The sequence below is a fragment of the Leopardus geoffroyi genome, chromosome D4 (genome assembly GCF_018350155.1).
Source record: "Leopardus geoffroyi isolate Oge1 chromosome D4, O.geoffroyi_Oge1_pat1.0, whole genome shotgun sequence".
Classification (NCBI taxonomy): domain Eukaryota; kingdom Metazoa; phylum Chordata; class Mammalia; order Carnivora; family Felidae; genus Leopardus; species Leopardus geoffroyi.
Window position 1 is genome coordinate 82,289,126 of NC_059342.1, and position 15,595 is coordinate 82,304,720.

Genomic DNA, 15,595 nt, shown 5'->3' on the forward strand with positions numbered 1-15,595 from the left:
GAGTTTTTAATGGATTTCTGATTTCTTGCTATGTAAAGTATTTCCCAGCTTTAGAATTTCTGCTTGCTCTGTCTTGAATTTATTTCTCTTGAGGATGAATATGAAATTTTATTGTTTAAAAATGTCTTGTTAATATTTGAAATTTAAGTATCAATAATATTAGAAAAACCTTATTGTCCTATGTGCTTTCAATTTTATTTATGTGTACAGCTTTACAGATTAAAGAGTAGAAAACAGAAGTTTAGTACTTTATAGTGTTCAAAGTCCAAGAATAGAGTTGTAACATATGCCAAAGAAATCACTGTAGGTAGGCAGTTGTTCTCAAGGGATTATGTTTTATTTATTTATTTTATATCAGAAATATCTTGGCCCTGAATAGCATCAAATTCCTTTACTATCTAGAATAAAAAGCCTAAATTGTAAGTAAAGTCTTGGGAAAATATTTTGGAAGTATTATTTTTAAGTTTTCCATATGTATTTTGTAAGAATTAGAGCATAACTGAATATCTGGCAGACATTCTATATGAGTATCTTTATGGTTTTTGTTTTTCAGGCATTTTTAAAATATTTAATCATTCATGAGTTGAGCTTCATTCTTGAGTCATGGATGACAAGGCTTCTGTTGGAAAAATCAGTGTCTCCTCAGACTCAGTATCTACTCTTAATAGTGAAGATTTTGTCTTGGTTTCCAGGCAAGGAGATGAGACACCATCTACAAATAATGGAAGTGATGACGAGAAAACAGGACTCAAGGTAAAACTCCATAACCTAAGATTTTTTTGCTTAGCCTTGCTAAGCTCATTGCACTTGGCCTATAATAGGAAGGTATATGGAGTGAAACTGAAAAAATGGAAATAATATCCTAACTTTCTTAATGCTTAATTTTATTTACAATTAGTGATGGTGACAAATTTATGTTTGATTAAGGAGTTTCAATTTGATTAGCTTCTAAATTTTCTAATACCCCAACTCTCAAAACTAGTGGTCATGATATAAATATTTAAGTATTGTTTTTATTCTCCCATTAAATTAGAGTTTATTTCTAATTATTTCTTTTGGGCCCAGTATATGTAGTGTAAAGACAAGGGCAGGTCAGCAATGCTATTTGTAAAAAAATAAATAAATAAATTTTAGGATTATCGAAACTGAATATTAAATACCTTGGTTATTGGCCACTGCAGTTTGTTATATTTTCTAAGCCAAATAAACGATTACTTTTCACATACTCTGTTGATCATTCTTTTTATGGATGTAAATAAAAACATTATTGGTTAATGTCATTTAAAATGTAAATAGCTTTAAAAATATTACCATTCTTGTTTATGTTTATCCATTCAGAAACTATTTATGGAGTATTGATTGTGTGCCAAGTACTAAATACTGGAGATAACAGTGATGAATAAGGCCACAAAGCCCCCGGCCCTCACAGAGCTGTTATTCTCAGACTTTAAAACAGACTTTAAGCAGATAAGAAAATGAATATGTTAAGTAAATTTAGGTGCTGTGAAGACCATCAGAGTGGGGTACATGGATAAAGAGTGAAGGGCTGTTACTATTTTAGAGAATGTCTTGAAATGACATTTGAGACAGAGACCTGAATGAAATGAGGAAGAAGACCATGGAGAAAGCTGGGAAAGAGCTTTTTAAAAGGAACAAGAAGATAGAAAGACCCTGAGGAGGACCACTCTTATTAGGACAGAAAGATTAGAGCAGAGTGAATAAAGTAAATAAAAAGTGGTAAAGTATGCTATCCAGTGATTGGCAGAGGCTGGATCATGTAGAACTTTGTAGAGCTTAGAAATTTGAACTTAGTTATAAACATGAAGGGAGGGTGTTGGAGAGTTTTCAATGGGGACATGATCTGATTTACATTTTAAAAAGCTCACTGGCTGAGAGATATTTCCAGCATGGCAGCATAAGGAGCTCTCTGGACCCATTCCTTAGCAAAATTGGTGACAATTATTTAAAAAAAACAACATTTAAAGTCTTTGGAAATGTTCTAAAGGAAATATAGCAACTGAAGAAACATTTATTCAAGGAAATTTACTAAAATTTGGTAAAGAATCTGTGGTATTTGAACCAAGTCCATTGCTTTCCTCACCTATCCCAGTTGAGGAAGATGGCCACTCCACTCCACATCAGTGCAGTCAAGAAGACAGGATTTCCCCTCCCCCCAGCTCCTCACTGGAGGGCTGTCTTCTGGGAAGAGCAGGATGATTGCATTTCTCATCCTGCCCCCAGCTACATTTTGCTAGCCAAGTGTGACTCAGTGCTGGGGGCTCCCTTTTTTTGCTCAGTCCTGTTCTTGGGATAGAGGCTCTACTTTGGGCGCAGTGCTGCTGAGAATATTGAGAGTCCAGCTGCCTTAGCTTTGGCCTCTAAGTAGTGGTTCCACACCACTACAGGCAAGCAAAAGACCTGAGACTACTATATCAAGTCCTACACCCTCCAAGCACTCAGCTTCTAGAGATGGGGTGTCACTCAAAGCATGTTATTGTCCACCCTCCCAACTTTATAGCTGTGGCTTACAGATTTTCTCTGTAATGAGAAGGGCATCATAAAACAGCTCCTGATCTCTTCCCAGAGAAACTGACTTTATTTATAGCAGAGTGTAGAGAAGTTCAAGCCTAAGGGTACTCTCATAAACCATAGAGATTGTGGCGAAAGGTAACTGAGAAGAGTTCGGCAGATTGATTGGACATATAGATTTAACTGTAGGCTTACTAGGAGGAAACTGACTCTTAGTGTCAGAACAAATCTCAAATGTTGACCTCCAAAACTCTCCCTTCAAACTAATGTCAATTTGATTAGTTTATTCTGTGCAGTAGTTTGTACTCAAGTGAAAACTTTAGAGCAACTGGCCATATTAGTGGAGTTTAACATTTAGGTATGGTCAGAGAAAGAGACCAAGCACTCTGACAAAGTTGCTCTCATCCCAGGATGTCTGCAGGTAAAGCCAAATCATCCCAGAGGAACAATGGCAGAGGCTTAACACTATAGGAATTAGGGGAATAGAATTTCCTAAAGTAAGCCATCTAGCTGCTAAATAAGCAAGCATAAAAAATAACATGTCCCAGAGTGGGGAGACCAGTACTGTGACTTGGTACAGTATATTATCTAAAATGTCAAGTTTCCAAAACAAAATTGTGAAACATGCAAATAAACAAGAAAAAATAACCTATTCATCATTAAAAAAAAAAAAAATCAGGTAGCAGACACTGCTTGTGAGAGTGACATGTTGGATTTAATATGCAAACTCTTCAAAGTAGCCATTAAGTTCAATGAACTAAAGAAATCATGCTTAAAGAAATAAAGTATGATGATGTCAAATCAAATAGAGAATATCAATATGGAGATAGAAATTATAAAAAAGAATCAAATGGAAATTTTGAAGTGGAAAAGCACAATAACTGAAACGGGAGATTCAGTGAGAGGGGCTCGATAATAAATTTCAACTGGCAAAAAAGAATGAGAGGTGATGTCATCAAAATGTAGTCATTTTCAGGATTTTCAAGGAATTTTCTACCATCGTACCCTCAGAGAACACTGATTTAGACAATTGCTCATGGATGAGAGAGGCTTTGTGGAAGTTGAGGAACCCGTCAGAGAGGTTTCAGTATACTTGGAGAAAAAACATCCAAGATTGGATCCATTGAAGACAATAAAAGGAGCAGTTTCACTTTACCTGTGTCACCCTTCCCCTAAGACCACACACGTCAGTGCCAGTGAAGACTTAGCCCATGATTTCCTCCGTATGGGAAAGTGAAAGCAGGTGATTGCATACCTGGATTCCACAGCTGTGTGAGATACTCTCCCAAAAGCTTACTTCTTTCTTTCTTCATCCAAAATATCAAATTGTGAACTACACGACTTGGGGGGTGGATAGTTGGGAGAAGAGCATCTAAAGCTGGGAATGGAACATATCAAAGAGACACATTTTATTAACTGCTTTGGGAGCTCCATGAGGAAGCCCATTCATGAGCCACTGGGGTTGTCTCCCCTACTGGCTCATGGGTACCTCCAAGCTCTCTGCAGCTCACTCAGACACACCCTCACACAGTGACTGCCTTCTTGTGCATGCCCCTGAGGGCAAGAATGGTCAAAATGAGGGGAGCCTGGGTGGCTCAGTCGGTTGAGCGTCTGACTTCGCCTCAGGTCATGATTTCAGTTTGTGAGTTCGAGCCCCGCGTTGGGCTCTGCGCTGACAGCTCAGAGCCTGGAGCCTGCTTCAGATTCTGTGTCTTCCTCTCTCTCTCTGCCCCATCACCACTCATGCTCTGTCTCTCTCTGTCTTAAAAATAAATAAAACATTTAAAAAAAAATGGTCAAAATGATCCTTTGCAGATGGCTAGTGAGCATGCATAGAGACTGGATTCTGTGGGATAAGGAGAAACCACATGCTTAAGCAGTCATCACCACTTTAGGGAATGCAAATGCAATGGAAATCATCAAGGGCAGACTGAATCAAGCAGATGAAATTACTATGAGGTAGAAGACTATTTGACATTATCTAGTCTGAAAAAAAGAAAAATGAAAATGAGTAAGGAAAGCCTATGCGAACTGTGGTATACCATTAAAATAAACAATGTATGCATTATTAGTGTTCCAAAAGAAGAAGAGACAGGAAAGTGGGCAGAAAGCTTATTGAGACATAATGAATGAGACTTTCCCAAATTTGGGGAGAGATTTGGACATCCAAGTTCATGAAGCTTATAGGTTTCCCCAAGATTTTAACCCAAAATGATTCTTTCCAAGACACATTATAATAAAACTGTCTAAAATAAAAGACAGATTTTGGGGCTCCTGGGTGGCTCAGTCGGTTAAGCATCTGACTTGATTTCAGCTTAGGTCATTATCTTACAGTTTGTGAGCCCCATGTCAGGCTCCACACTGACAGTATGGAGCTTGCTTGGGATTCTGTCTCTCTGCCCCTCCCCTCTTTCTCTCTCTCTCTCAAAATAAATAATAAGACAAAGGTATTAAAAATAACTATAGTTAATGAAATTAATAATATATGAAATGAATGATATAATAACAAATATACAATATAAAAAGTTAATATGTACATCAAAACTCTAAAATGTTGAGGAGAGTGGTGTGTTTGTATATGATTAAAGTTTTATGAAAGTCAGATATACTGTTGTATTAGTAAGATGTTTTATGTAAGCATTATGGTAACCACAAAGCAAAAATCTATGATAGTTACATAAGAGATAAAAAGAAGAGAATCAGGGTATACCGCCTTGAAAAATAACAGTTCACAAAGGAAGACAGTGAGAAAGGAACAAGGGAACTACAAAACAACCAGAAAACAATAACATAGCATTATAAGTTCATACCTATCAATAATTACTTTAAATGCAAATGAACCAAACTCTGCAAATGATGTAGTGTTGAATGGATAAAAAAATAAGACCTTCCCACTGTATTCTGCCTGTTAGAGACTCATTTCAGCCTTAAGGACACACACAGACTCCATGTGAAGAATTGGAAGAGCTATTCCATGAAATGGAAACCAAAAGAGAGCAGGGATAACTAAATTTATAACAGACAAAATAGACTTTAACTCAAAAACTGTAAGAAGAGACAAAGAGTATAATGAAAAATGGGTCAGTTCATTAAGAGGATATAACAAGTGTAAATATATATGTACTGAGCATCAGAGTACCTAAATACATTAAACAAAATAGATCTGAAGGAAGAGATAGACCATACGATAATAATAGGGAACTTCAGTAGTCTGTTTTAAACAACGGATCACTTGGACACAAAACTAATAAGGAAACTTTGGACTTGAACTATACCTTAAACCAAATGGGCCTAACAGGCATATATAAAACATTCTACCCAACAGCAGAATACATATTCTTCTCAAGCATACACAGAATATTTTCCAGAATGGATCATATGTTAAGTCACAAAACAAATCTTAACAAATTGAAGACTGAAATGATGCCAGATATCTTTTCTAGCCATAGTGGTACGAAGTTAGAAATTAATAACAAGAGGAAAATTTGAAAATCAACAAATATTTGGAAATTAACATATTCCTGAACAACCACTGGATCAAAGAAGAAATCAAAAGAGAAGAGAAATCAAAAAACATTTTGAAACAAGCAAAATGGACACATAACATTTCACATTCCACAATGCGTATGTGGAATCTAAGTCAAAGTCAAAGTGAAATGGTGGTTGCTAGGGGTAGGAGGTGATGGTGGGAGAAAGGAGATGTTAAAGAGTACAAGTTTTCAGTTATGCAGTTATTAGGTTTTGGAGATCTAATGCACAGCATTGGGACTATAGTTAACAATACTGTATTATATAATTAATTGAAAGTACCTAAGAGAATAAATCTTAAATGCTCTCACCACACACAGAATTGGTAATTATGTGAGTTGGTGGATGTATTAACCTTATTGTGGTAATCATTTCACAATATATACACTTATCAAATCATGTTGTACACCTTAAACTTATACAATGTTTTATTTCAATTAAGTCTTGATAAAATTGGAACAAAAATAAAGACCCTCCCATAGATTTTTTTCATAAAAAATTATCAGAAGTGTTTAAAATCTTTTTTTTTTTTTTTTAATTTTTTTTCAACGTTTATTTATTTTTGGGACAGAGAGAGACAGAGCATGAACGGGGGAGGGGCAGAGAGAGAGGGAGACACAGAATCGGAAACAGGCTCCAGGCTCTGAGCCATCAGTCCAGAGCCTGACGTGGGGCTCGAACTCACGGACCGCGAGATCGTGACCTGGCTGAAGTCGGACGCTTAACCGACTGCGCCACCCAGGCGCCCCTAAAATCTTTTAAAAAATGAACTATTTTTACCATAGTCATAAGAAATATCAAAATAATTTGGCTGAGTGGAAGAAGACAGGCCCTCCCCCTGAAGAAAAGACAGTGCTACTTATGTATAATTGTAGAAGATGCAAACCTAATCTATAGTCACAGAAAGCCATTCAGTGGTTGCCTGGGGGTGTGATGATGGGACAGGGAAAAAGAGTAGGAGTAGAAAGGGCACAAGGAGTTTTGGGCATTATGGATATGTCCACTGACTTGACTGGTGTGTACATATGCCAGAATTCACCAAAGTGCATATTTAAAATACATGCATTTAAATGTACATGTGCTCACTTTGGGAGCACATATATTAAAATTGTAATGATACAGAGAAGACTAGCATGGCCCCTGCGCAAGGATGACACATGATGCACATCGAGTATACCATAACATATTTGCTTTTTTTAAAAGAAAGGATTAAACAGATTTTATTATTTTAATTTATTTTTTAATTTTTATTTTTTTTATTAAGTAGGCTCCACCCCCAGCATGGAGCTCGAACTCACAACCCTGACATCAAGAGTCACATGCTCACATAGGGGCGCCTGGGTGGCTCAGTCGGTTAAGCGGCCGACTTCAGCTCAGGTCATGATCTCACGGTCCGTGAGTTCGAGCCCCGCGTCGGGCTCTGTGCTGACAGCTCAGAGCCTGGAGCCTGTTTCAGATTCTGTGTCTCCCTCTCTCTGACCCTCCCCCATTCATGCTCTGTCTCTCTCTGTCTCAAAAATAAATAAACGTTAAAAAAAAAAAATTAAAAAAAAACCAGAGTCACATGCTCACTGACTGAGCCAGCCAGGCACTCCTTAAAGAAGAAGTTAATAAACTTGAAGATTAGTAGAAACATCCAAAGAACAGAAAGAAAAAATAATGAAAAATGAAAAAAGCCTCAGAGAAAGATGAGATGTTATTAAGTGTAACAGCATACTCATGTGTTCCGGCAGAAGAAAGAAATGAGCAGAAAAAGTATTTGAAGAAATAATGTCTGAAAAGTCCCACATTTATTTATTGAAAAATAATAATCTACACATCTAAGAAGCTTACCACACTCTAAGATAAATTCAGAAAGATCCACAAAAAAGCTTATCTTAGTAAAATGTTGAAAACCAAAGACAAGAAATCTTGAAAGTAACAAAAGGAAAATGATTTGGTTCCTAGAAGGAGACCTCAGTAAGATTTATAGCTGACTTCTTAGCAGAAATAGTGGAGGCTTGAAGCCAGTGGGATAACCTGTTCAGAGTGCTCAGAGAAAAAACTCAACCAAGAATCCTAGCAAAGCTATTGGTTAGAATTGAAGCTGAAATAAAGACATTCTGAAATAAACAAAAATTAAGAGAATTTACTGCTATCAGAACCACCTTATAAGAAATGCTAAAAGTTCTTCAGGCCAAAAGCAAGTGACTTCAAACAATAATTTTAATCCTTAGCACCATTAAAGATAATTGTATAATAATAGAGACCGTATAAGTACATTTTTTTCTTCTCTTTTGTATATATAATATGTGCATATTCTACCCATAACATAAATATGATGTATTTGCCAGTCACAAAAATGAAGTAGAAGCAGAGCTATATTACAACTTAATAAATGACTTAATATGGTAATTCAAAGCCACAAGAACAAATAAGGAGAGCTAGAATTGATAAATTTATAACAAGCTATAAATATATATTCTCCTCTCACCTTCTTTTAAATAATTCTATAAAGGAACAATTATAAAAATCTTTTGGATTTGTAACATAGATATAATATGTATAATAATGCCATGGTAGGGAATACTGCTAAATTACTAGAATTAGTATAAATCAGAAACTGATTCTAATAAATTAAGATAATACCCAGTAAGTTCTAGAGCAACCAGTGAGATGGGGTGTGTGTATATATATGTATGTATATCTATATCACTAAAGAAATGTCAATGCTATAATAGAAAATATTCACTACTAAAAAAAAGCAATAAAAGATGAATAAAGGAATGGAAAATACATGAAACAGATGCATAAAAATTAAAAAACAAAATGGCATACCTAAATTGAACTGTATCAAGAATAACAAAATGGATTAAGCAATAAAGTTACAAAAACCATCAGCAGTGTATAAAACACCATGATCCAGCTGTATGTTCTCAGTAGAAGACACACTTTAAATACAAAAATAGAAACATTTAAAATAAAAGATGGGAAAAGACCTGCCATGCAGACATTATGGGTTACAGCTTAAATATGTATAGGAAAATTTCTACCTGTAAATTCCTGTATTATGAAAGAAGGAAAAATTCAAATCAGTAATCTTTTACTTTAAGACATTGGAAAAAGAAGGGCAACCTAAATGTAAAACAAGCCAAAGTAAGAAAAAAAAAAAAAGATAAGAGCAGAAATCAATGAAACAGAGGATAGAAAAATAGAGAAAAAAATCAATAAAGCAACCTGGTTCTCTGAAAAGATTAATAAAATTGATAAAACCTTGGATTGGCCAAGGAAAAAAATTACTAGAATTAGAACTGAAAGAAAAGACAATACTACCAAACGTATGTTAAACAAAAAGGATTATAAGGGACTATTAGGAATAGTAATATGCCAAAAAAGAACTTACTGAAATGGATAAATTTCTAGAAAAACACTAATGAAACTGTGAATAGACCTATAACAAGAGGTTGAATTAGTAATAAAAAAATGTACCCATAAAGCAAGCTCTGGCCTACCTAGATGGCTTTATTCCCTGAATTCTACCAGATACTTAAGTAAGAATACCAGTTCCTCACAAACTATCCCCCAAAATAGAAAAAAAAAAGGATATTTCCTGACTAAATCTATGAGGAAGATACTGTGCCAATGCCAAAACTAGACAAAGACATCACAAGAAAACTACATATCTATATTTCTTATAAATTGGGACACAAAAGTCCTCAACAAAATACAAGCATACTTATTAATTCAGCAGTATATGAAAAGGATTACATACTGTGATCAAGTGGGATTTACTCCCAAGAATGTAAGGTTGGTTTAACAACTGAAAATCTATTAAGGTAATATAATGTATCAGTGGAACTAAAAACAAAACCACATGATTGTTTTTAGTGGACACAGGAACAATGTTTGCTGAAATGCAACACCTTTTATGAAAATAAAGAAATTCAGAAAAAAAATCAACTATGAATGTAACTTCTTCAACCTGATTAACAGCATCTATGAAAAACTCACAGCTAAAATCTTTCTTGGTGGTAAAAGAGTAGATTCTTTCCCCTTAAGTTCAGCCTAAAGACCTGGATGTCTGCACTTAACTACCTCTGCTCAACATTGTACTGGAGGGTACAACCAGGGCACTCAGGCAAAAATATAAAAGGTATCCAGATTGGAAAGAAGGAAGTAAAAACTATGTTTGCAGTTGACATGATCTTGTATATGGAGAACGCTAAGAAATCTAAAAAAAATATATTAAAACTAAGAAGTTTAGCAATATTGTAGGATACAAGATCAATGTACAAAAAATCAGTTTTATTTGTATACATTTGCAATGAACAACCTTAAAGTAACAGTGAAAAAACAATTTATGATAACATGAAAAAGAATGAAATAGTATGAAGTTAAACAAAAGTGCAAATCCTAGGCTTTGAAATCTGTAAAACATTGTTCAAAGAAAATAAAGAAGATCTAAATAAATGGAAGTCCATTCGTTGTTCATGTATCAGAAGACTCATTGTGAAGATGGCATTACTTCTCAAATTGATCTACACATTCAGTGCAGTCTTTATCATAATCCTAGGTAACATCTGTGTAGAGGTTTATGTGACAGTTGTAAAATTCATTTTGGATTTCAGGGGACCCTGAATAGGCCAAAATAATCTTGAAAATGAAGAACAAAGTTGGAAGACTCAGACTTTGCAATTTCAAAACTTATTATAAAGCAGTGGTAATCAAGATAGTGTAGTATTGACATAAGGCTAGGCATATAGATCACTGGAATACATTTGAGAAATAGAACATTCAGAAATAGAACCATATTTCTGTGATCAGCTGATTTAGACAAGGTTACCAATACCATTCAATTGAGAGGGTTTTTTTTTTTTTTTCTTCAACAAATTGTGGTGGGACAGCTGGATAGCCATGTTCAAAAGAGTGAAGTTGCAACCTTACCTCACACCATATACAAAAATTAGCTTAAATGGATTACAGACTTCAGTGTAAGAGCTAGAAGTGTAAAACTCTTGGAAGAAACATGGGGTAAATTTACATGACTTCAGATTTGACAGTGGATTCTTAGATTTCACACCAAAGGAGCAAAGGAAAAAAGACAACCCACAGGATGTATTTAAGGCATATAAAAAGCTAAATAATCTAAATGTTTGCCAACTACTAAATGGATAAATAAAATGTGATGTATAATGGAATATTATTTGGTCATAAAAAGGAATAAAGTACTGATACATGCTGCAATATAGATGAACCTTGAAGACATGTTAAATGACAGTTAAGTCAAAAAGTCCACAGATTATATGGTTCCATCAATATGAAATATCTAGAAGAGTTAAATCTTCAGAGGCAGAGGGTCAATTAGTTGTTGCTTATTTAGGGCTGGAGTTATTGAGGGAAAGGGGAGTTGATACCTGTGGTGGTGTTTGGGTTTTTTGTGTGGTTTTTTTGAGGTGATGAAAATATTTTAATTTTTTTTAATGTTTTATTTATTTTTGAGAGAGTGAGAGCAGGGGAGGGGCAGAGAGAGAGGGAGACACAGAATCCAAAGCAGGCTCCAGGCTCTGAGCTGTCAGCATAGAGCCTGATGCAGGGCTCGAACGCATGAACTGTGAGATCAAGATCTGAGGTGAAGTCAAATGCTTACCGAGCCACCCAAGCACCCCATGATAAAAATACATTAAATTAACTTTGGTGTTGGTTGCTCCTCTCTGTGAATATACTGGAAACCATAGAATGTATGCTTTAAGTGAGTTGTATACGAATTATATCTGGCCTACTCTTTGGAGAATTGGCAGTAAAGAGGCAAGACTGGTTGGTAGTAAGAAGAGTAGATAGAAGGCTGTTTTAGTCAGGGCGTCTGGGTGGCTCAGTTTGTTAAGCCTCCAACTCTTGATTTCAGCTCAGGTTATGATCTCATGGCTCTGATTCAGGGTATATTTCAAGGTAAAACTGATAGGGTGGGCAAATTAGATGTGGGATTTGAGGCAAAGAGGGAAATAAATGATGGTTCCTAGGTTTTGGTCTGAGCTCTAAGGTATATGGTAGTGCCATTTGCTAAAATGGAAAGAGATAGGACCAGGATCAGGTTAAAGGGATCAGAAGTTCAGGATGTTGATGAGATTGATCCTCCAGAGTGACTGTGACTAGCATCAACAGTATATAGATGGTATTTAAAGCTGTGGGACTAGGTGAGATCACCCAGAGTGAGCATTAGAAACTGAAGAGTTAGTGAAGAGCTGATTCTTGGAGTATTTCAACATTGAGAGATGGAGATAAAGAGAAGCCAGCAGAGAAGAGTGAGAGGATATAACTAGTGAGATATAAAGAAAACTAGGAGATTTGGAGTGCCTTGGGAGAGAAATGAAGAAAGTGTTTCAAGAGAGTGGGAATAACCAGGTATGTTAGATTCTGCTGAGAGATTGCTTTAGATGGTGACTGAAGAATGATAGGATAGAGGCCTGGGTGATCCTTAAGAAGGGTTTTTTTTTTGCTTGTTTTTTTTGTTGTTGTTGTTATTTTCAAGAGAGATGAGATCATTAGCATTACTGTGGGTTGGGTTGTAAGTGGTAGCTGAGGAGGAAGTGGTGATAGTGTAGACAACTGTTTTAAGGAGTTTTGCTAAAAAAACAAAACAGAAAAATGGAGTGGTAACTGGAGAGTAATAGGGATTCCAGTGAGAGATTTCCTGATATGTGTGTACTGATAAGAGTTATTCAGTAAAGAAGGGGACATTACTAGTACCAGAGAATTGCTAAGTCTTTGGTTAGGTTGGGAAGAGAGATTTCCTGTGTGTAAGTGGAGGGGTTAACCTAGGAGCAATTTCTGTAATATGAAGGAAGACAGCATAAATGAGTACACATGCAAATAGATGAGTCTTCTCTCTTTTTGGAGAAGACTTAAAATTGTCTTGTTAATTTTTGAAATACTGTTTGACTTACTCTTCCTGTTTCTAATTTGATGAATCATTTATGGTAAATGGGAAAGACCCTCAGGGCTCCTGCAGAGAACTTTTTTTGTGCTCTCTCATATCTTGTTTACTGAAAAGAAATGTTCTGTTTTTTAGACCAGGAAATTGAGCAATATGTTCTACAAATTAAAAATGTTTCCTGTATGTATTTCCATGTATTTTCAGTACATCTGGACAGTATATTGGTTTACTGTATGTAGAAATGGTAAGTGGAGAAGTAATGGAATTATTGTTGAATCTTTGATATTTTCATCAAAGTCAAGTATAATAGGATTACTGCAAATGTGTTGCTCAGTGATGCTGATGACTCTTTTAAAACTGTTGTCTCAGCCACTACTAGATTGTAAAATTGCATTGGATTTAGAAAATACATTTTTTCCCCAAATTTTTATTTAAATTCTAGGTAGTTAACATATAGTATAATTTTGTTTTCAGGAGTAGAATTTAGTGATTCATCACCTTCATATAACACTCCAGAAAAATACATTTAAAAGTCTGTCATTCATCCACTCCAAAAGTCCTAATTGAATGTTTTGTTGAATTATTCAGTTGATAGCTAGTAATCCACCAAATGCTGTTTTTAGGCACCGAAGTTGAGAACTCCCCATTTTTGGAACTATGATGACCTAGAAAACCTAAAAATGTCCTAGTACAAAATATTTAGGAGAGCTGGATGAAATATAACAAATACCTTTCATAGCTATATTCACAAGAAAGTAATCTCGAAAGAATAATAGCAAAGAGGGACACTGAAAGCCAGAACTATACATATATGCTGACACTGGGTCCGTACTGGGGGAATTTGCTGCTTTATGATCAGTGGGCTTGGGTTTTGACTAAATTGGAGAGGAGATAAAGCTTTGGGTTTTACAGAGAGGGGTGTTGGAACTGAGATTTCCTTATATAACACCTTCAGGCTAACTGAAAGGATAGACTTGGAAAAAATAACTTGTTTATAGTCATAGGAAGAAAATAAGGAAGCTTATATATTTTAGGTTGGACACAGGTTTAGAGGGGAGTCTTGTTGATAACTTGTTCCAGTGGGCTTGCCTTCAGCTACTTGGGATTTGGATTTATACTACCTGCATGTTCCTGGGTTGGTAATACTCTTAGGGCTCCTGACAGAATCAATTGCAGAACTATTCTGGAGGGACATGCTTGCCACCCAGGCTGCATGGTATTTCTACAGATAACTTTGATACAGAATATCAAACATTCCAAAATTTACAAAGACCCAGAGTAGGCAAACCCCAGCAGGATCAAATCTCACCAACACTTGCACATTTGAATTATTAGCTGTAACTTTAAGATAGATATGATTTAAATGATTGAAAATTTAAAGAAAAATTTGAAAATATTAGGATAGAACAAAATTATTTAAAAATTTAATAAAAGACCAAGCAAACTTCATGAAAATCAGAGCAAGTAAAGTTAAAGGTACAACTGATGTGTTAAATAGTAGATTAGACATGGTTGAAGAGAAAATCAAGTACCTGCAAAATCAACCTGAGGAAATTACTCAGAAAATAGAATAGAGTGGGAGAAAAGGAAATAACTTGAGATAATAGCTGAATATTTTCACAAGTGATAAAAGACACAAATCAGCTTCAAGAAACAGAGTGAGTCCCAATCAGGATGACAGTGGGGGCGCCTGGGTGGCTCAGTCTGTGAAGCAACCCTCCAACTCTTGATCTCAGCTCAGGTCATGATCTAGTGTTTTGTGGGTTTGAGCTCCACAACAGGCTTTGCACTGACAGCACAGAGCCTGCTTGGGATTCTGTCTCTCCCTCTCTTTGGTCCTCCTCCACTTTCTCTCAAAGTGAAAAAATAAACTTTAAAAAAAAAAAAAAAAAAGGACAGTGAAACTGCAGAATATCACAGACAAAGAGAAGCTCTCTAAAGGGTGAATGAGAATAGAGATCAATTGGACATGGTTCCTGCTTATATATATAAGCAGATGCTAAAGCTTAGGGTAGATGACAGTTCAGATTCTTGCTGCAGTGGATTGTAGTAGTCTTTGCTTTATAACAAACTACCTCAGATCTCAGAACTGAGTGGCTTAAAACAGTTTATTAATTTCTAATGATTTTATGCATTGAGTGGATTGTTTTGCTGGTCTTGTTTTGGTTCATATAACTTCATTCAATTGGTACATTGGCTGAAGACTGAGCTTAATTGGGATGGCTGAGTCTTTTCCTGTAGTCTTTCATCTCAGACTTTGTCACAGCAGCATGGTGGTCCTAGGACAGATGTGGAAGCTATAAGGTATCTTTTAAGGTTAAGGCTTAGAAATTACATGGTGTCACTTCTGCCACATTGTATTGATCACAGCAAGTCACAGGGCCAATCCAGGAAATAGACTATATCTCTTGATGGAGGAGCTGTAGAGATACTGTGGCTATATTTTTAATTTTCAACATTAATGCAGTTAGATAAATGCTACGGTAGAGATTAACAAAGGGTGCTATAGAACAAAGGATGGAAACTTGTCTCAGCTTGGGGGAGGAGTCTGGAAAAGCTTCTTGGAGAAGGTAATGCTGTAGTTAAGCCCTTTAAAGAAGAGCTTTATATGATGATGTAGTTATAAAA

The 15,595-nt window shown here is 35.7% G+C and overlaps 1 protein-coding gene and 1 non-coding gene across 6 annotated transcripts in view; both read left to right on the top strand.

Annotated features, from left to right (window-relative positions):
* RABGAP1 (RAB GTPase activating protein 1) overlaps positions 1-15,595 on the top strand; it is a 180,730-nt gene that overhangs the window by 24,787 nt on the left and 140,348 nt on the right. For 4 of the 5 annotated variants that reach the window (XR_006710416.1, XM_045469812.1, XM_045469814.1 and 1 more), the window contains exon 2: positions 554-753. The exons of the other annotated variant lie outside the window; for it this stretch is intronic. Coding sequence is in view for 3 of the 4 variants with exons in the window: in XM_045469812.1 (XP_045325768.1) it covers positions 604-753 (150 nt within the window). In the remaining variant the exon portion in view is untranslated. The remainder of the gene's footprint in view (positions 1-553; positions 754-15,595) is intronic. 5 annotated transcript variants of the gene reach the window in all.
* On the top strand, positions 7,136-7,246 carry LOC123593943. The gene has a single exon (XR_006710618.1). It is a non-coding gene; the product is annotated as a U6 spliceosomal RNA (small nuclear RNA).